Source organism: Diospyros lotus, chromosome 7 (assembly GCF_014633365.1).
Source record: "Diospyros lotus cultivar Yz01 chromosome 7, ASM1463336v1, whole genome shotgun sequence".
NCBI lineage: Eukaryota > Viridiplantae > Streptophyta > Magnoliopsida > Ericales > Ebenaceae > Diospyros > Diospyros lotus.
The window spans coordinates 29,933,720-29,956,109 of NC_068344.1; the positions used below are offsets into that span (position 1 = coordinate 29,933,720).

Consider the following 22,390-nt stretch of genomic DNA (forward strand, 5'->3'; position numbering starts at 1 on the left):
GTACATACCCATATATATTAACAATATCCAAATTGATACACTGTATATATATATCCATATGTATACATATATATGTACTATACGTATGTACACACATTATATATACAAACATATGTAAATATATGTACCTATATATAAATTCATAAATATTATACATATATACACACACATTAACATTAATCTTGAATATTAAGACATTTGTTGCCCCAAGGAGCAAGAGGGCTTGGGTATCAACTTTGGCATTGGTGGCCAAACTTATTTGGCTTATACTACAAGCTAATCAGGAATCCCCTTGGATTCGATAGGTGCATTCATAACAGATTAGGGGGCAATGTTTTTGGCTTTTTTATACCCCTTATTCGTATTCGTAGTATTGAAGGAAGCTCATTCATTTGCACACTGTGTGGTTCAAAGACATTTCAAGTGGAAAATTTGCAATGAGCAATGGGTTTTTATGTGGCATGATAATTGGCATCCATTGGATATTTTGGTGGATCGCTTTTCATGTCGATTTCCTCGACAAATGGCGATATCTTCTTATGCCCGGGTGTCTATGAATATTGATATGGATTTAGGAGATGGCCACCTATGATCAATGCCTCCTTAGATACTATCCAAGATTCCATGCCTCCCTTGCCTATGGTGGATCGGCCTGATCTCCTTCAACGACTTCTAGCGAAGAATAATGGGCTAAATTTGGATGGACTTGACACCGCTGTGATCAAGGTTTGTGTTGGGCATCTAAAAGATGGAGTGGCAAACGTATGTGGCAGGTGGGCAACCGGCTTATTTTTCAAGGGATGGTCTACTATATTTGGCGTATATTTGGCGTGAGCTCAACAACCAGTGATTCCGTGGTTATGAGCATTTAACAGATCATTTGGCTCATTAAAACCACAACGTTGTTTGGATGCACCTTTCTACTCTTTAGTTTTCTCAGTCTCTGAAAGGGTTGGCCCTAGTCCACATATAGTTCCTTCCCCCGGGTAGTCTTAGATAATTTGTAGCTTCTTTGTAGTTTCTTCATTTCGTGATATTTAATTTTTCCTGTGCTTTTGTTTCTTTCTCTGACTATGCCCTAGCGATGTTTGTGTACAGTTTCTCCTTTTTCCTGTTTTATGAATTTCTCAATTAGAGGGGAAAAAAAACATTCTTGAATATATTATACATACGTATGTATGTTTATATATGTGCACATATGTAAAGTATATGTATGCGGCTGTTTTTTTCTGAAGCTTGCTATATCTTTGTGGGTTGTTCCACATATTCTGATGAATTAAGAGCTTGAAAGCAGGTTGTTTCACAGTTTGGGATATCTCCAAATTAAGTCATCCCCTAATTTAACTGCATGGGCCCAAAGACGCGTAATTAAAAGTAACTTCCATTGTAATTTCAGGCCCGCTTTTCTTTTGCCCATAATCAGTGCTCATTGGATTGACCAAATGGACATCCAGGCCTGGTAGTAAGAAGATCAATTAAACGCTGATGATGTGTTGATGAAATGTGTAAAAATTGTATGCCTAATAAGATGACTTTGTAATTGAGAGTAGTAATTAACTAAGCAAAGCATTCTGGTCCAGATATATATATATATATATTTATCCCCCTCTAAAAAGAGAGAGAGAGAGAGAGAGAGAGAGAGATTAAATCAGTGGCCACAACTTCCTAACCGTAGACAAGGACATTTCATTGAACTCACGCAAAACCAGTCATGACCAGGAAAGATAAGGGTGACTATCATAAAACCTTATCAACCCATGCACGTGTGTGTCTCTAAATTACAACTCTTCAGGAAAAGGACTCTCTCTCTCCCTCTCTCTCTCTCTCATGCATGATGAATTATTATCATTACTATTATTATTATGATCGATGCAATATCACCTCAATCGACATCTGAGCTAGGCTGTCCTTGGCTTGGCTGCATTCTGTAGAGAAAAAAAGACCTGAACTGTCGATAATATACATGGCTCTTCCACCGCAAGGAGACGTTATTCACAGATGAGCCTGGAAACGAATAAAACCGCCTCTAATTTAATGAATTCTTGGGAGCTTGCCCCTACCTAGCTAGTTACCGCATCCCTCAACGCAATCACCCTCAACTAATTAATGAGATGATCAAACATTCAACTCTTACAGTACTCTCTCTCTCTCTATGCTATCATTTGGTACAAGCCACTTTCAAGCACACATCAATCTTATGTCCACATACTTGGAAATGCTTCTCTCTTCTCTCCGTCTAACCTTCAAAATATTTTATCTAAGAAAGTCACTCTTGCGGTAGCTAATAGGGCAATTTTTGCGCAGTCAGCCCCTTAATTAAAGAGGGTTAAATATCTTTGTTCAATGTTTTTATTATCATAGATAGAGAATCATGAAAGAAATAATGCCAAGCTAGCATTGATTGTACAAAAACCAAACTACTAGATTAGTACACTAGATTATTGACCTAGAAACAAACAAGGTCCTTTGTAAAGAGCTGGAAAAGCTTTTCATGATGGCAAATTATTGGTTTTGGTTTGCTCTTCAAGGATCTTTTCACCTTTTTACCCCAGTCGTTGTGTCATCTCTGTCAAATGCACGGGTGATTGATTGATAATATGATTGATAGATCAGTTTGATCAATAGATTGATTGATTGGTATTCATATCCGTTGAATATTACAAAAAGTAAATTTTACAAGACTCGTTCTATTATGGAAGCATGTAAAATGTGGGACTCATATTTTGGCTATAAAAAGCCCATTTTCAGGTTTCATCCATCCATTAACCAACGTTTGATTCGTCCAGTAATCTCTCTCTCTCTCTCTCTCTCTCAAAATGGGAGGAAAGAAGATAAAGACGAGGCTTCCTTTCATCAGAAACAGAAGGGGCGTAGAGAAGAAGCTGAAGCATCTCAAAAGGCTGATTCCAGGGGGAAATGAAACGGACAACGCTGAGACTTTGTATCAGACGACTGCAAATTACATCTATTTGCTTGAACGCCAAGTGAGTCTCCTCAGGAACATATCTGCTCTCTGTACAGGAGATAACTCCCAAGATTCCCAAGTTGAATCAACCTATGATTCAGAGTGATATATCCGTGTGTTCAGAGAACAAAAATATTATCTCCAAGATCAAGAAGATTTGTATATGGAGCTTGGTTTATATGGCTAATTAAGCCACATGTATGTGTGTTCGTTCCTTCTATTAATAATGAAAAAAGGCCAACTACATAAGTTTTTCTTGAGTCTATTAGGAGAACTTTAATTCTTTTCCTGTTTGTACTCCATGAAACATCCAGAAAGAAGGAGAGAAATCCCTGAGTGAAAGGAATGAACAAATTTAGAATTATCTGTGGCTTTGTTCGATAACCCATGATCGCAGGCAGCAAGTTATGTTGTCTGAGTAGATGAAAAATGAAAGAAAAGGGTAGCATTAAATTAATAGAAAAGCTACAGAAATTGTTGCAATAATATTTTCTTTGAATGTAAAAATTGGGATATATGCACCAATTAAATTAGTTACCACATGCCAAAGCCGAAGGAGACTTTTGAGTCGGCCTAATCCAGACAAAAAATGGGCTTGCGATCCAGGCCCACAGTGACAGTGGGTCCGACTCAAATGAATGATTAAGGGAATTTGGTGGGTCAAAACTTTCAATCCACATCCAAGTCATTGGATCTTTTATATCCTGAGGCATGTATTTAAGCTCAATACACCAAACCAAAAACGCACGGCATTAGCATAGGACATTTTACATTTGCAACCCCCGAGACATCTTGGGATTACTATTATTCTTGTCTCCCAGTCACTTGTACTTTTTTTTTTTTTTTTTATGAAAAGGTGAATCACAGATGAAGATTTTATTTAACTGTGCAGAATAAGAAATCGAACATACAACCTATTGATGCGAATCTCATCTTATCGTGATTCAACCACTTGACTTGTGTCCTAAAAGAAGGATGATCAAATTCAGTGAAGAATATTTTTATGATTGAGTTCATGTGTTCCTTAATTTAAATGAAGAATATGATTGTAAGTTTTTATATATAAAAGAAACCTAAAGTCTTAGAGATAACAATACAATCTATTAGATGTGAGTCTTCTGGGCTGCATAGTTGTTAGAATGTGAAATGAAAATGGGGTATATATATTAAAAATAAGATATTAGAATTATTAAAGTTAAAGTTGTTCCTCTTACAAATAAGATATGTGAGATAGGATTAAGATAATTTGTGTGAGTCTTAATGGTACAAATATATTTGTAAAAATTATTCTGTTGATTACAAAAATGTCCAAAAAATTTGCTTAAAGAATACCCTTCAAACATCTGAACATGTCCAAAATGCCCTCTTTTTTTACTAGTTTTATTCAAATGTCTTAAGGCCACCCCTCAAACTTTGAACCCTTCCAAAAAAACCAACATTGGCTATCACTCGTTTCTGCAAGGCAAGCCTTATCAATGCCCTTTTCAGAAGTCTGAATTAATGAATTCAAAAGTCTGAATAAAAATGATCTTCTGTACATCCTCTAAGTTTTTTGTGATCTTCAAAAACACACAACAGAGCATATGCTTTGTTTATTTGTGACTAATATCTCTATCAAAGATCAAAAAATTTTTAAGCTAGTTCACTATAAATCAAGTCAGGCCAATCAAATATTTTTCAAATTGGATAAATAGCTTTTTGTTACTAGTATGTCCTTACTCTCTTATATCGTCTATTACTTTTAAAATTTGCCTACTTTCTCGTCTTTTTGGCCTCTATCAAACCTAAAAGTATACCCTCTAAATTATTGTCTTTTCGTTTAGCTATATACTTACAAATTGTTGATATCTCATTAATGAAAAAGATGAGATCCTGATTAAAGAGTTCACAAATGCTGTTTCTCTCTCCATTCTCTTTTGTAGCTATTTTTTTTTTTTTTTTTTAAGGGTTATAAATGAAGTGATCTGCAAAGACACAAATATGCAGAAAAATCTGAAAATACTTGAAAGAGTAATGAATTCTCTTAAGGCATAGAAAGTGATTATTGAAGTTGGAAACATTGATTGAAGGGAATCTTTATTTACACTTTCTTTGTAATCAAAACTCTATAAGTTGTAGTGATTTGTGTGTGTGTGTTTTTACTCACTTTAGTGTGAGAAACTTGTAATGCCTATAAGAAGTTTTTCTTGATTTGGCAAGAGATTGATTGCATTAGTTTCTAACTCCATTAAAAGTTAAAAAAATTATGTAATAGAACCCTTAAAGTTTACCTTGAATAAAGAGGGTGTAGACTTGAAAGAGCCAAATCTCTATAAATCTCTTGTTTTTTGGTTGAGTATGTGTCTCATTTTCATTTATTGCAAACATGTTAGATTATCATAAAATTATTTCCAACAAAATCTCCAAACTAGGTCAAATTTTCTTAAAATTAAAAAGGTCAATTCACCCTGCCCCCTCTTGGCTTAATATCTAGATAACAATTTTGTTGAGTAAAAAAAAATATCAATAAAATCTCATGTGAGTAGAGTGAATAGAATAGAACAAGTAACTAGTAAATTAAACACGCAGAAAAAGATCTAAAAGAGCTCGTTTTTGGAGGACACATAATTAGGTATTATATTAGTTATTAAGGGTTTATCGAAAATATGGTTATAAGTTAAAAAAAATATAAAAAAAAAGTTAAATTTATATAATTAATCACATATAATGAGATAAAGACTTAATATATTGTTATAGTTATTAAAAAATATAGTGAAGGCCTATGCATACACAAGTAAAAGGATATAAAGATATTAAATGAGAACTCACATTAGAGATTACAATTAAAGTTTTATTTTTTAGACAAATTTTAAACAAAGAATGTTGATGCAATAATAATTACCCAATTCTAAGTTAAAGATAACATGTTTGGTATTTATTGGTTCGTTGTGTTATTTGCCAGCTTCTTCTTTTTTTTCATTAAAAAATTAAAAGATATTTTGAGAAATTATTTTATTGACAAAATTTTAAATAATGCTAAACTAAAGTGTTTGTTTGTGTAGTAAAATAAATAGAATCGTGAGGAATTAAAAGACTAGTGTGAAATATTAGTTAGTTGTGAATTTCCCATGCATGCACCGACGTGCTTGATGATCCAATTATTTGAGTGTTAATATGTCTTGGTTGGGTACACAGTCAAGGGATGTAATCATGTAACTAACCCTAAGCCTCACATTAATTAATTAATTAATGTGTGATGTGAGAAGTAGAAGATAGAAAAAAAAAACCCAAAAAGAAGAAGAATGAAGGGTTTGTTTTTTGTTTAAATTATACAGTAGTTTGACGGGGGAGGGAATTTTCAATTTTCCACTTGATTTAGGATGGGTTTGGTTGAAATTTATTAGGCTTGTCCTTGTCGGCAACATGTGATTTCCCATATTGAGGATGCTATTTGGTAGTTGTTACAGTGGATTTTGATGCGTGACAGTGACAGTGACAGTGACAGTGACAGGGTGGGTGGGCGATATTGCACTTTGTATTTGGCTACAAATTAAAGTCTTTGCTATTTAACAATAGTGAAGCATTTGGAAGATACAACCACAAGTTTTATCTACACATAATTCCATGCCCAACTATTGTCTGTAAATTTGGCTGATTGCTACAGTATTTTTTTATGACACCGAGAATTCCAAGTTTCTTTGCTTGGAATTGCTTCTTATAATAATAATAATGATACTAATAATAATAATAATAATAATTAAGGTCAAATTGGGTTTCTTAGCTTTGTTTTAGACGTTTTACCCTCCCTCCTAACTTGAGTTTGAACTTATTGTCCCTCATATCAGAAAGTGATATGATTTTGAAGAAAATAAATCAAATTATTAAACAATCCAAAAATTAAATTGGGAATTTAAATTTTTTTTTTTTGTTTTGTTTTGGTATGTTGTATTGAATTTAATTTTGAATCACAATAAGTGTCACTAAATGAGAGGTCATCCAGCGTTTTAAACATTTTCAATAAATATGTGATACTGCAACATGTTATCGACTTGAACCAATTATTTCATACTCTTAATTTGAGAACCTGGAAAACAAAAGAAATGGGCCATAATTTCATAACTCATCCATTTATATTCTTTTCTTTTTCTTAAAAAAAAGGCCAAATTTTATGGACAATTTGGAGTAATTAAACATATATTACAAAATAATAAAAAAAAAGAATAATACTATTTATCCAGTCTAGTTGGTATATTTTTATTGGAAACTTGCACATCTATATTTTCTCATTTTTTAATAAAAATATACTAACTAGACTAAAAATTCACTTCCAATTTAGATAAATAGTATTATTTTAAAAAAAAAAAACTACAAAAGCTGAAATAACCAGCCAGCAATGAAGAACCAGAATTCATGGACTAAACACAGCACCAAAAAATGGACTTCCTATGGGGCAATTAATTTTCTAGGCCCAACTTCCTATATATGGCCTGTTTGATGTGTTGGGCTTCAAACCCTAACCTCTTTCATCTGTCCCAATTTTATGCTATGAATGTGATGTCCTTACTCAAAAAATAAAGAAAGAAAATGTTATTTGTTAGAATTTTTAAATTCATTTGGTTCTGGGTCTAAAATTTATTTTGAATCCATAAATTAAATATGTAGAATCATTAATTTGTAAATCAAATAAATTTAGAAAAGCATACTTTGTGAATTAGTTCCAAAAATCATTTGACAATATACTTCTAAACCCCCATATTTTTTTAGGGTAAATAACACTTGACACTCTTCAGATCTTACTTAATTACAGTTGATACCTCATACATTTTGAAAATTACTTGGTCAAAAAATTGTTAAGAATAAAATGTTGGGATACCATGTATAACTTAAATCTAATATTTTGGCGTAGCAATGTGATATAATTTATTAATAGAAAAAATAATCCGTGTAATTTGAAATATTCAAGGTATGCCTTATATTTATACCAAACATAAGGGTATTAAATGTAATTTATTCTAATTTTTAGGAAACAATAGAAATTAGAAAGGTTGTTTTCAGCAATTTCAAGAAAACTTTTTTTTTTTTTTTTCAGAATTTCATCCAGAAAAATTGTTTTAACAAGCAATAAAAATGTATTTTTGATAGTTTCATAAATCCATGCTCATGGAAAGAAAATTACATAAACATGAGGGTTCTTTTGTAGGAGAATCTAATAGAGGGTCTGATATGCAATAATATTAAAAGTTGCTTATTACAAAGTTTTTGATTTTTTAAGAAATTAAAATTTTCTTTTCAAATATTACTAAAATCCTAAAAAATAGGTTTAGCCTTTCACTCAAAAAGTTAAGGTTTTTTTTTTTATAAATAAGAATAGATTAACAAAAAAAAACGTAAAACGTAAACAACTTACATTAGAGCATATAGTAAGTAATAATAATCCTGAAAAGAGAAAAAAAAAGAGTTAAATTGGTTGTAGAATAATAACTAATATACTTGAGTTTTTTTATTAGTCTTTAGTAACGAACGAAAGACAACTAAAAAGCTCATAGCAAACAAGCTTTAGTTTATCTCTTCCCTTAAACTTTTCAACTTTCATGTTAATTTCCTTTCTTGCATCTTATTATTTCATTAATTAATAAAATTATCTTTAAATTAAAAATGAATTATACTCAACACAGTTCATCTAAAAACCAAAATACATTTAGTGTTACCCATTTGATAAATCAAAGACATCTTCAAGAACACAATTGTAGATAGGGGTATGCATTCGGTTATAACCAAATCAAACCGAATTGCATATAATAATCGAATCGAATCGACCGATTAATTATAACTAACCGAACTAACCAAAATCTAAACTAAGTTAACCGAACCGATAACCGATTGGGCAAAATCAGTAAAAGAACAAACCGATTTGCAGAAATGAAATACAAGAAGAATATCCATTGAATTGATACAAAAAAATACAAAACCATTTAGAGATTGAGAGAAATACAAATCAATTTGTGCAAAAGAATGCAAACAAAAAACCTAGCAAAGGAAGAAATATAAGAAACTAACCTCACTGAGTCAAAAAAAATTAAAAAATTAAAATCCTAACCTAACGTCAATACTAACCTCTGTTTGACGATTGATCATCGTTGGTACTTGGTATGGGTCGATCGTCCAAGCACAAGGAAGGGATGAAACAAGGAGACAAAGCCTTATGCGATCAGTGAAGGGAAAAGCGTCAGGTCTGGGCCTGATGAAGGGGACGACGATCGGCGAAGGGAAACGCGGGAAGCGACCGACTGCTGATGGCAAAGGGAAAGACGTCGAAGGTGGAGGCGACACCGATGGCGACGGACTCGAAGGATCTCTCTCGGCATCTCGGTCCAACTTTTCAGTTCCAGGTGAGTGAGAGTCTCTAGCTTGGGTGCCGCGGTGTCGACGTCGGCATCGAAGGAGGCAATGATGCAGTCGTGCCAGAGCGTCAGAGACGATGGAAGGGAGAGAGCGGAGCGAGGAAGGATCGATTCGATCCTTCCGTCTTTAGGGTCTTCTCTCCTCTACCTCTGCGTGACTTCGATTTGACTTGGGTGGGGATATTTTCACTTTGCTCTATAAACTCAAAATTGTGTCGTTTTTGTAAGTTTAGTTCGATTCGATTATTTCGGTTATTTTAAGCAAAAAACCGAACCGAACACCGAAAATTGAATTTTCTAAAAAAATTAACCGAATCAAAATTTTAAAAAAAAATAATCGAACCGAATCGATCGAACTGTCAGTTCGGTTACTTGTGCTCACCCCTAATCGTAGAGCGCAAAAAATCAAACAATTTAACTAACAATGAGATTTGCTTTGGTATAAGCTTTTTAGTTAGTTTCAAAGAAAAAATTTTGGCATTTGATTACTATTTTATAAATATTTTTTGAATAATAGCGAAGCAAATTTTTCGAATTTCCAGGAACACTTTCAACATTAATGTACCAAATACTTGGTAGATTTTTTTGGAAGTCTTCAATAAAGAACTTTTGATATATATATATATATATATAAGGTAATGTTAATTATTGTCTTTGCTTCAATAAATACACCTTGTTTTTATATAAAGTGTATTATTTTTAGTTTCAAAACAAATTTTATTGGTTGATAATTAGCATATCGTGTTTTTTTTATATTTTATCAATCAATAAAAATTATTTTAAAAATAAAAATAACACACCTTATCTAAAAATAAATTACATTTATTAAAACATCCCTTATATATTATTATATCAAATATTCAACAAACTGTTTACAACAGAATTACTTCTCATAAACATTCATTAGTTTAAACTTTTAGAGTCCACGTTAAGCCACAAAAGCTTAAATTACAAGAATACAAGCTTAATTAGGTAACCCAAACAGCACCATTAACTTTTCCAACTTCCCAGCTAGCCATCCACAAAATAAGGCAATCAATTAACAAGCTCTAATCCAATGTAAAAATGGCAGAAACGTCCATTTGCAGAGCATTCCAGTGAGCATTCCTTCAAACCAGTTATGCTTGAACTTGTCGGCTACTCCAGCCTTGCATGAGTCGCAGTTAAAGCACAGGGCTTTGGGGTCGTTGCTCCATTCTTCGCAGTCCGAGTTGCTACTACTGTATCTTGAGGAGTTGGCTATCTTCCTCCATTCGGTTGGCTTCACATAGGAGAAATTGCAGTCGCTTGGTGGCTTGCAACAACCCGACTGCGCGCAGTGGTACGTATTTAACCCATAAAAATTAGGGATCCATCGATCGATGCATATACATATATATATATGATACAAAAATTACTCAAAAGTGTCGTTAATCAAAACCTACATATTCTATTTATATTAACATGTTTGTCCAAGCTGTAACTATATTAATTAATAACAATGCAAACCAATAATATATTAATATCAAAATTAATTAAATGACCAAATAATAACATTTCTATTTTCCATTCCCAAAGAGAGATAGAGATGATGATAAGAAAACTCATCTCTAATCTATATATGAAAAAAGAAAACCATCTTTAATTGAAAAGGAAATTAAACTGTGAATTAGTTTGGTGGGTACGTAAAAGGTTTATAATAGATTAAAGATGAACGGACACATAGATGTTTATATGTTCACCTAATAAGCGAGAATATTGGCAGATTTTTTTGTGTTATCATAAATAACAAAAATAATATTAAAAATTGAGGAAACTAATTGATGGGGCAATATATATATATAAACACATACGTACCTCTATGGATGACAAAGGCTTGGAATGAAATTCTGCGAGGCTGACATTAACCCAAGTGCGAGACAATCGATTGCAAACACGGCGCTGGCGCAAGCACTTGGCGACATGCCTCCACATCCGCGTATCGTTCACCTTCGCCTGCAAGCCTGTGGAGTAATCCACCAAATGGAACTCCTTGTAAGCTTTGCCAGGCAAAGCCACGCCGCCGCCGTCTATGGTGGCGGACAGTGACTTGAAGAAGTAGATGAGGAGGAAAACGGCGAGGGCGATTTCGAACCATTGGGCACAGCAGGTTGTCGCTTTGTTTCCGCATTTATTGAACTTGAACCTGATGAGGGTTGAGATCACCATGAGCACGAACGGCAGCCAAAGGATTTTGGGCCATAGTTGGAGGAACTGTTCGCAGTTTTCTTGGGATTTGAATAACTCGATGAAACTGGCGATTATGGATGCTGCAAACGCCAGGTAGGTGATGCACAGAGAAAGACAGGTGATACAGACCAAGCAACATTTTCCCCATTCCATTATTGTTTAATTTGAAGTGATGTGATCATCAATGTAAGGATTCTGGAGATGCTGAGGGTACGTGGAAGAAGAAGTAATAAACCCAGAAATAGATGAGTGAAGCACAAGGGGCCGGGAATTATAAGGGGAACAACAACGCATACATTTCAATGTTTGTGAGAATGTTATTTGTATGTATGTATGTATGTATTGGAAATTTTAAAAATATGGTCGATTATTCACTGACCTATTTCATGAAGTAGTTATTTACGAATTCTTTAAGAATAATAGAATTAATGATATTATTGTTAAATTCTATTAGATACTAATTAATAGAAGTATTTAAATACTAAACTAAAATATCTAAAATATATATAACATACCAAATATATATTATATAATATGATCAATATAAAATATCAAATTTAAATATTTAAATAATAATTTTGTATATATTTTTATATAATATCTTGTATCACCTCGTGTGTCACGTTTCTGACCACTCTAAAAAAGAGAAATTAAAAAAAAAAAAAAAAAAAGTGTCTAATCCTGTACCCTTTTCTTAGTGGAAGGCTAACATCAGAGCCTCACTTGTTGGAGTCCAATCAAAACATTTTATATACGTGCAACTCTTTAGATTCCAATTTGAACCCTTAAGCCACTAATTAATCGAGTTTTGTATTGATCTAAACCTGTCATTTATAATTGAACAATGATATTTATTTCTTCTTTTTTTACTTGAAAAATAATTATAAATATTTATACTAAATTTATAATTTTATACTTTTCACAATATATATATATATTCTTAAAAATATATTCACTTCTGTTTGGCGGTTTGAATTTAGTTGATAATTTCAATATGCATGTCATTTTATATTATATATATTAGACATTTTACTCAATCAAGCTAGCTAGCTTGCTATTAATTAGAACTATCAAATAAATTAAATAAATCATTAATGTTACTTATAATTTAATGAAATATATAACTAAGGAGGAGACAAAGTTTTAACTATATCCATCCACCCCTTCGTTTCTCTCTCTATTGCCTGCCTCCATGATTTTCTTCAATGAAATGACACCTTATAAGATTTAGACTACATATATATTTCTTATCTAATTTATTTATTGAATAACAACCATCATTTATCAAATTAAGATGGATCAATTCAACCCCCAAAACATAGGTCGAGTGGTTGAACAAGAGATAAGTTAAAATTTACATCAGTAGATTTTGAATTTAACTACTTATTCTACGCAATAAAATAAAATTTCACACTTATAATGTATTTCCTCTATCAGAATCAAAAATATAAGTGATAGGAATCGAGCAAGAACGATGATCTTAAAATGAATCAATTCAAGATCCCACTATATCCATTAATTAATGTAAAGAATTTTCGCAAATTCTAGGAGAATCCATATCTATATCCATTTTTAGACAAAAAAATAATTATTCACTTCTGAGTCTAAAGAATCAACAAAAGAAAGACCCAACCACGCTACCAGTGCAATGGTCCTCATACATAGATACCAGCGACTTTCGCAATCATAGCTAATAATTATATAAGAAAATATTATTTTAACATAAAATTTTGATAATTTATATTAAATAATTACTAATATTTATTTTGATATTCCAGCAACTTTGATAATTATTTTTTATATAAGAAATTATTATCAGTGATTTTTTAACTACTAATATTAAATTTTGTGTTTAAATAATATTTTCAAATTATATAAAAATGTGGTTCATCGACCCACCCGTGGCAATTGGCATTATTTCTGGCGGGTGGGTGTGAGGGCCCCCTTTGTTGGACAATTCATCCATTGTGATTCCGTTTTCGTCGTTTGGTACTGTTTGTTTTGCGGGCAAGAGAGACCACGCGTCAGTGTGTGTCAGAAGTAGTAGTTAAGAGATGGAATCCGGAAATCAAAACTTAAAAGGGCTCATTCTCTTTAGTTTTTAATTTTAATTTTAATTTTAATAATTAAATATACTTTCAATTTTTATATTTTAATAAATAAATAATTTTTAAAAAATATATATTTTAAATTTTTTAATTAAAAATAAAAATTTAAAATTTAAGATATTTTTAGAAATTTAGAGATTGTTTATCTATGGATAATGTTTTTTTATTTTTTATTTTCACTTTTCATCCCTATTTTCATATTTTTATTTTTACAAAAAAATAAAAAAATATGTTCATTTTTACTAAATATGAAACTAATTTTAAATTTCAAAACGTGAAAAAATATATTCAAGTAAACAATTTGCGAAGGATTTATAGACTGTGAAGTACGGAAATGACTTGGAGATGTCGTTTCAACGTTTTTTAATCGTTTTCCATTTCGAAAATAAAAAAAATTAAATAACAATTAATTAATGTTCATTGGAAGGACGTAACAAGTTTATACGTGGTTTGCAATTTTTTTTTATTGAAGTCTTTTAACTTTAAATGTCTATTACTAAAAATGTTTAAATAACTTTTATTTATTGAGTTGGTCTTTTACAAAAAGAAATTGTGACATTGTTGAAATGTTTATTTTTGAGCTTTTCTAAATATTGTTGATAGTTGTTTGAATGTATTATGGATTTTATGTTTATATTTGTTTGAAATTTAAATATATTATGAAACTTATGTGTATTGTTTATGTTCAAATATTTTTTTTATATTAAAAATTATATTTGCAAAAGAATCTCTATATTTTTTAAATTTACAGTTTATCCACGTTTTCGTTTCTTACCTTCTTAGAAAAATAGCGTTTTCATGTTTCGAAAACGTCTCCCATCTTCATTTCTGTGCAACCTAGTTTACAAAAAGTTTCTAAAGTTTAGATGATGGCTTGTGAGTATTTTCTAAAAATATTTTTATATATTTTATTTAAAACTAAAAATTTAAACTCATGATCTTTAAATAGTTATTAATTATTTAAATAATTTTACGACTCATTTATTTTAAAATTTTATTTAAAAAATAACAATGAACCGTACGTGACCAGATAAATTTGTATTTAATTTATTTCTTTCTTTCACATACATAGTCCAAATGACCCTCTACCCCACAAGCACAGAGATATACGTACATGTGTGTTGTGTGTGGATATAGATCGTTTGTCCTTTCCTTTTATATTTCTCCAATTATTCCCCGAAGTCGTAAAAAGTTGACAAAGACTTGTCCTTGTTTGTCCCTATTGTAATAAAGGTGTTTGGGACATTTTCATCGTTTTCGCAACTATCAAAAGTGCTCTCCACAATCATTCACTTCAAAATTTTCTAAACTTCCTATTTTACCCTCAAATCGGACACAACCACACCCATCTCTCTCTCTCGGCACCCATCTCCCTCTCTCTCCTCCTGAAATATACACACAAAAAAATAGAGTCAATTAAAAACACAAAAAGATTCATAATTAATAAATCATATATAATGTTATTGAATTCTAGCACTCGTATGAAATTGGATTCATATATACATATCAGCCATGATGAGCGAAGCATCATCACGTAAGACTAGCTAGCCACGTTGAGCACTTTTCTTTTTTTAATTGATTCATAACAATTAATTAACACATCCATCACATTTGATCCCCATATATATAATACTTACTCTTTGTCTATATGGTTCATCTCTATTATCTCATCCATTTTGGCGTTACTAATCGATAATATCATAATGAAATTGTTGACTTTTATTGATCACCACAAATTTAAGTAATACCATAATATGCAAGTGAGAATCAATGTCGTACCTGAGATTTTCGAACTTTGAATCGAAATATAAAAATGAGTTCCTGAATCATAATATGCATTCAAATTTTATTTTCTTATAATAAAATTTAAAAATAATAAATAAATATTCATACCGTAACAAATAATAAAATAATTTTTTTCTAAATAATCAATTAAAAACTACTCTAGACCAAAATATCAATCAAATTTATATAATCAAGTTGTTTGAGTATTTTTTTCTCGATAGACAATGTAATCAGTCCATTTAATCTATCTTGTGATGTAATTGAGCAGAGATAACTTTTCATTAACTTTAACTTGAAAAAACTTATTTTTGCAGATGCAACTGTAATTAGTATAGTTAGCAAAATTCTGTAAACAACACAAGCATTTAGGAAACATATGAGAATCTATAATAACAAAACATAAATTCTACAAATTACTTTACATGTTGCTCTATGTATTTCTAAAGTTCTTTAATTTTTTCATTGATGTCAATGGGGAATTTACTCAATACCTTCTATTGGTGAATAATTTTTTTTTTCTTGAATCAATAAATGTATAAAATCTTAGTTACCCATAACCTATTTTGAGAGCTTCTAATCCACAAAGACATATATATATATATATATATTATAAAAAAAAATAACAAAAATTAATAATTTAGTGAGTTGTTCTTTGAGAGAGAGAGAAGGAAAGGGAGAGAGAGTTTGCGTGAGAGAAGTGTGATTGGGGGGAGGGGAGAGAGATTTATGTAGGGGTAAAATAGTAAAATTCCTCTCAAATTTATGAGCTTCCTAAATTGGCATAAATTATGGGTTCGGAGACAATGGCCTTTTGGATTACTCTATAGGTCTGGGCCTGGTGAGAATAATAAAATTATCAGTATCACATAGTAATATTAGTCACGTGAAACACATTGATCTTAAGGGTTATCAAAGGGTGTGTTTGGAAGGATGTAAAATAATGAAATTGAATGAAATGATAAATGATGAAAAGAGATTTTTTTTTTTTTTTATTGGAGAGGATTATTAGTAATGGAATGAAAAGAGATTGAATGAATTATTTTTTATCTAATCTCTATAAATAAGTATTTTTAATTTTCTATAAATTATAGTAGGTGGGAAAAAAATGAGACTTATCCATCAAATTTTTCAGTATTACTTTTCATCCTTTTATCCAAAAAAAAAAAAAAAAAACTCTCATTCTATTATTTGTGTTCCACCCATATATAATTCATTCCATTAGTAAATTTTTGTCAAACACAGCGTGAGGATGATTTTGACACATGGTAGTGGCGCATAATAATTAATCTTTGCCTGGAAACTCGTGCCTATTATTGCAGATGAAGGTGGTGGAAGACTTGTATGGTCAAGGATTTAGGTGTGGGTGGAGCAACTTTTCTTCTTTTCATTTTGAATCTAGATGAAGATAACACATCCACAATAAAATGTTTTCGTCACCAAATTCATTGAAGTGTTACGTATTTCTATGATAAAAAAGAGTCTTCCTACTTTGATCAACAGCCTCAGAGGGGCTTATCAAGGAGGGTTAAAATGATTAAAAAAAATTAACTCAAATGCAAAATTACTTTTTTTTTTTTTCTGCAATCTCCTCTCTCTTCCCTTCATACAAAGTCTCAGTACCCGCCTTTGCCTCACCGCCTTTCTCATATTGACCGTCGCTACATCTTCTATATTCACAGAGAATGAAGACGTAACGACGATCAACGCAAGACGAGACGACAGTGGATGTTGGAGTTTGTTAGTGGCGACAATCATGAAAAAAGGAGAGAGGGGAGGTTACGAGGAGGGGAGTAATTTTGCATTTAGGGGAAGGATATTTTTGTCATTTTAGCCCCTCTCAGTAAGTCTCTCTTGAGACTCTCTAACAAAATAACATTAACAAATAAAAAAATTAATCTCCTACATGGTAAAAAAATATAATTGCCTTATCAAGATTCAATCAAAATTTTTGATGTGACACTTAAATATCAAATTTTATTTTAATAATTGACTACTGGTTTGTTGGTTGCAAAAAAAAACATCATTTGCTGTTTGTTGTTTGATTAGCAAATTATTATTTGATATGGATTGAAGTTAAAAAGGGAATACCATATTAAGAGTAGAAATTTTGTACTGGTCGGGGCTCAGACACTCAGCCAGCTGGCTGGCTAATTAGGTTGGATTTCATAGACCTTGATTATAATGTAATATAGACTTGATTTAATGTTAACCAAATAGAAACAAAATAAAACAAGAATTGAAACAAATTAAATAAACATACATAGTCACATTTGATTTTGACTCGTGACTCTACTTAATTTATCTTTTGGAGTAGTAGAGAGACAAAATCAGCAAGCCAGCAACAATATTTGATCATTTCACAGTACAAATTAAGCTAGACAATTGAATAGTCGATGAAAATATATTTTATTTGAATTTTACATCTCAATTTTAGTTTTAGAGCTACCATGCATGCACCCTGAAGTGGTTGGCACGTAATTGTGTTCTTTAAGAGCTAGTTGGCTTAATTTAAATCGTATCATGAACTTATGAGTTCTAGGAGTTTATTTCCTACGTACTAGCTGTAAAAGGATACTTAAATAAAATAATTTATTATAATGCTTGTAATCATTTATTTGACAATACTAATTTATTACCAAGTAAACTGATGGAAGAGTTTATAAGCTCTTATACAATTTGCCAAAGAGGCCCCAAAATAAAAAAAAATAAAAAAAAAAGTTTTAATCTCTTTATCAGTTTAATGAGCTTCTATTTGACCAAAATTTAAGCTAAGCTAGATATCCTCTTTATATGAACATGATGAATAGACAGATTTTAATTTCCTCCTCTCTCTCCGTAGACACAAGCAAGAAATAAAAAACAAAAAAAACAGAAGAAAAAGGAACAAGTTTCCGATCGACAATGTCTGATGAATCCCAAAAACCTCTTCTTCCAGTTCAGTCAAACGACGGCAAGAATCCCGCCGAAGAAGTAGATGGCTCGAACAGCAAGAAAAATGCCTCCATGGCCGATATCGAGAAGCAAGCTGAAAACTCTGGTCAAGAATCTGGGCAGCCTGAAACCTCTGGTAATGGTACACCTTGGATTCCCATAGACTGCTCCTATCTCACCGTCTGCATCATCAACATCATACTCTTGGCGCTTTTGCTCTGGGCCTACATCCCCTTCCTCCTGTCGACCGAATGCGTCTGGATCACCGGCAAGATCGCCATTCTCCAAGGGATCTCCATCTTCATATTGTCAGCGCTAGTCGTTCTCTCCATTTTCTTTTGCATGATTTATTCCAGCACCCGGAGGCTGTTGCTGCTGGTGCTCCACGTGGTGGCCATGGCTCTCCTTATCTACTTGTGCTGTCTCGCCATGTCGCTGATCAGCAGGGGCAGCGGCGAGAAGCTGCCGGAGAAAGAGTACATGGAGTACAGGTTCGAAGCGTATCCCGACTGGGTGCAGGGCTGGGTGACGAACCACTGGAGCAACATGAAGAGTTGTTTGAAGGAGAATGGAGTTTGCCAGAGGCTGGAGGCTGATGGAGTTACCTTCACTGAAGAGGATTTCTATATTGAGCAGTTGTCTCCCATTGAGGTATGAACACTGATTTTTGGTCCCGGATTAATTTGGGTTGACTTACCAAATCGAATAGTTTTTTAATTTTATTCTTTAACCATTTTGTTCTTGGATCAACTGTCATGATGATTATTGATATGCAAAAGAGCAAAAAGATCTTTTAAACTTAAGATTTAACCAAAATTCTCGGACCAGTTACCATTTTTTTTTTTTTTTCTTTGAGGTATACTCTAAAAGGCTTCTTCGTCACCTCCTCTAGTTTTTAATCTTCACGTGTTCCCACCATTTGCTGCTTGGATTCGTTTTCAGAAACATGTAATCAAGTATCCTTGCACAAATTCTATACAAAGCTTTGGACCACAATTCTTCAACATCATTTTGTGTGTATACCTTTTTTTTCTGTTAAAGTCGTACATAATTTTATTTTCTAGCTAGATATTTGTATAATGTTTTATTTTCTAGCTAGATATTTTAATCCCTAGTAATATCACCATATAATTAAATTCATCGATGATGGATTACTCTACATTAGAAATTTATTTAACCCAAAGTTTCAAACAATCATTTATATATATTTATAAAACAAAAACAAAACAAACTTTAATCTCATTATCTGTGTGCGTGTGTTGTTTTACTTATATTGCTATATTATGAGGAACTGTTGTGCCTCACAGTCTGGCTGCTGCAAGCCATCAAATGACTGTAAGTTCGGGTATGTAAGCCCAACCGAGTGGGTTGCCACGGCAAACTCTTCGTATGCAAATTCAGATTGCAAAAGGTGGAGCAACAACGAAGAAGTGATGTGCTTCAACTGTCGCTCATGTAAGGCTGGGACGCTCGACAACCTCAGGATTGGCTGGGTAGAACTGCTTGTGTCTTTGATTGAAATTGTAACCGGATCTGATTCAACTTAATATGACATATATATATATATATGTTAATTATCCACGAATGGAGTCACTACGTACCCAAGAACTATATATGTATATATCCTAAGTTGTCTCCCAAGGTCGACCTTGCATGGTTGGCTTTGATTGGAATTGTATCAGGGATGTATATCTCGCTGTGGGATAAGCTATATGTAGTTCTGTTTTCATAATAATTTTGTAAGTTCAATGCGTCATGTCTTTTGGGATTTTTAGATTTGCAAGTTCAATTGAGTTTATAATATTCAGTTTCACCTCATAATTGGTCAAATCACATGTTAGTTTGCTCTAACACTATACATATATCTTGAATTGTCAAATACCATCTCAATGATCTCGTTTAAAAACTTAACCTAATAAATAAATAATTTAATTTTTTATACCATTATTTTTACTCCCCAATACAGAAAATTTTCAAAATTATCTACCTTTGGTTATCTATCTCATAGGCAATGGAAAACCAGAGCCTTATCCTAGGCTGGGAAAACTGTTATGATAAAGGTAGCATTGTCCTCTCTTTCCCCAACCATCTTGCGTACGCAAATTACCTTTCGAAAAGAGTAAGCAATCAAATGGATAGGATAGTCTGTAACTTTAGGTGGGGAAGTGAGTAGCCAATTCTTTATACCAACATTAATTCAGACAGATTCTATTCAAGGTATGGTTCCCACTTTCGCTGTTTAATTATATACCATACACTATATTACGTACCATTGACTCAAGGGGACCGAGAGTCTGAGACTGCCAACCGGTAACCACTGAGTTGCAGAAATCGCCGGCCGCCGCGCGAGAGACCTGTCCACCTGCTGATCTAGGAAGTTCTCCGCTTTCGTTGGTGTTGACAAATAGACTCCTTCCTATCATAGCCGCTGCGTCGCCGTATCTGTGAAGAGAGTAACCGCTGTGTTCGGTCACCGATCGGGGAGGTTGAAAAGTAGATATTAGAGCGCCCCCTTAGGCGTATTTTTAGGTTGCCTTATTTTTACTTTTTAATTTTTAATTTTGAATTTTAAATTTATCTTTAATTTTCTATTTTGATAGTTTACTATTAAAAAATTAAAAATACGTTTTTTTTGTCATTTTAAAAAACTATTTCTCAAAACAAAAAATTAAAAAACGTATTTTCTTTATAATTTTGAAAATAATTTTTTAATAATATTTTATTTAATAAATTTAAATATTCAGTAAATTAGAAATATTTAATGTTAATATATTATTAAAAATATATATCTTTTAAAATTAATAAATTTTGTAATATTTTTTTCTATTATAATAATAAAATATGAATAAATAAATAAATGTGTTTTGAATTTAGAGTTTGTTTTGAATAAAAATACTAAATTTTTTTTTTTGTTATTTTGAGTTTTTTTTATAATTTTTTTATTTCTAAAAATATATTTTTAAAAACAATAAAGAGAACGTGTTTTTATTATTTTAAAAAATTAAAAATTAAAAATAATTTAAAAACAATAAAAAAGAACGTAACTTTAATTATTTATTAATTCTTTTTTCCTTCAATCATTTGACGGAATGACCCGTGTCTCCCCAATCCATTTTGTATTAATTTGACAGAAATTGTAAGAGAAGAATATAAATGAATTTCATTAAAAAAAATTCACTTATGAAATTCTATAAATTTATGTAAGAAAATTGACTTTTGTCCTTATTTAATTTATTTACTTATGTATTTTTTTATTTTTTAATATATAAGTTGTTTAGTATACATGGGTTTTGTTAATTTCACTTTAAAAATATTGGTACTTCAATATAGTATATAGTAAAACTACGCTATTAATTTAACGTTTGTTAAAATAAATAAGATAAAATTATATTAAAATATATTTTAAACCAAAACATAAAATTATCAAGATAAAAATGTAAAAATATTGCATGATTTTTATCAAACTATTTGTTAAATTTTTTGAAATGTATCGAGAACATATATGTCATTTTTTCTTATCTATAAAATTTAAAATAAATTTATTTAAATGGAGAAGAGATAAATTTATCTAAAAAATTTTAGATAAAAAGTCACATGACTTCTTTTATAAAAATTATATATAAATTTAATAAATATAATAAAAAATACTTTTTTTTAAAATAATTTTTATATCTTACTTTTTTTTAAATTATATTTTAATTAACAATCACTATCTAAGATGTTAATATTCTTGGAGTATAAATGTCCCAATATTTTTCCCTATCTGACGAGTGCAATGGTATCAAAGTGTGCCTCTTCAAAAGGAATGAAACAAGTGAAATGAAATGCTAACAAATAGAATATGTTTTTTTTTTTAAATTTCCTTAAAAAAAAAATTTACTTGAGTACATTGAGCTTTCTGGGTTTGCAAGCCAAGCCCTTATATGTAAAGATGGCAAAATGGGCCTGGCCCGGGATCGGGCTAGGGCCAACATTTTGCTGGCCCATTTAAGGCCAGGCCGATTTGGCCATGC

The 22,390-nt window shown here is 31.5% G+C and overlaps 2 protein-coding genes across 2 annotated transcripts; one reads left to right on the plus strand and one right to left on the minus strand.

The window, feature by feature from the left end:
• Positions 1–10,166: 10,166 nt before the first annotated feature.
• On the minus strand, positions 10,167–11,789 carry LOC127805925 (tetraspanin-7-like). The gene is made up of 2 exons (XM_052342771.1): positions 11,182–11,789; positions 10,167–10,654 (listed from the first exon to the last, which is right to left on the minus strand). The coding sequence occupies exons 1-2, from the start codon at positions 11,704–11,706 to the stop codon at positions 10,385–10,387; spliced, it is 795 nt and encodes a 264-aa protein (XP_052198731.1). The 5' UTR covers positions 11,707–11,789; the 3' UTR covers positions 10,167–10,384.
• A 6,439-nt stretch (positions 11,790–18,228) lies between these two features.
• On the plus strand, positions 18,229–20,190 carry LOC127805515 (tetraspanin-9-like). The gene is made up of 2 exons (XM_052342277.1): positions 18,229–19,028; positions 19,685–20,190. The coding sequence occupies exons 1-2, from the start codon at positions 18,348–18,350 to the stop codon at positions 19,922–19,924; spliced, it is 921 nt and encodes a 306-aa protein (XP_052198237.1). The 5' UTR covers positions 18,229–18,347; the 3' UTR covers positions 19,925–20,190.
• The last annotated feature ends 2,200 nt before the right edge of the window (positions 20,191–22,390 follow it).

Bases quoted from the DNA above. Each gene is read 5' to 3' on its own strand.
- LOC127805925 (XM_052342771.1), bottom strand. From the start codon at position 11,706: ATGGAATGGGGAAAATGTTGCTTGGTCTGTATCACCTGTCTTTCTCTG. The intron at 10,655-11,181 runs GTACGTATGTGT...CACTGCGCGCAG, and splicing joins AGCCTTTGTCATCCATAGAG to TCGGGTTGTTGCAAGCCACC.
- LOC127805515 (XM_052342277.1), top strand. From the start codon at position 18,348: ATGTCTGATGAATCCCAAAAACCTCTTCTTCCAGTTCAGTCAAACGAC. The intron at 19,029-19,684 runs GTATGAACACTG...TGTGCCTCACAG, and splicing joins AGCAGTTGTCTCCCATTGAG to TCTGGCTGCTGCAAGCCATC.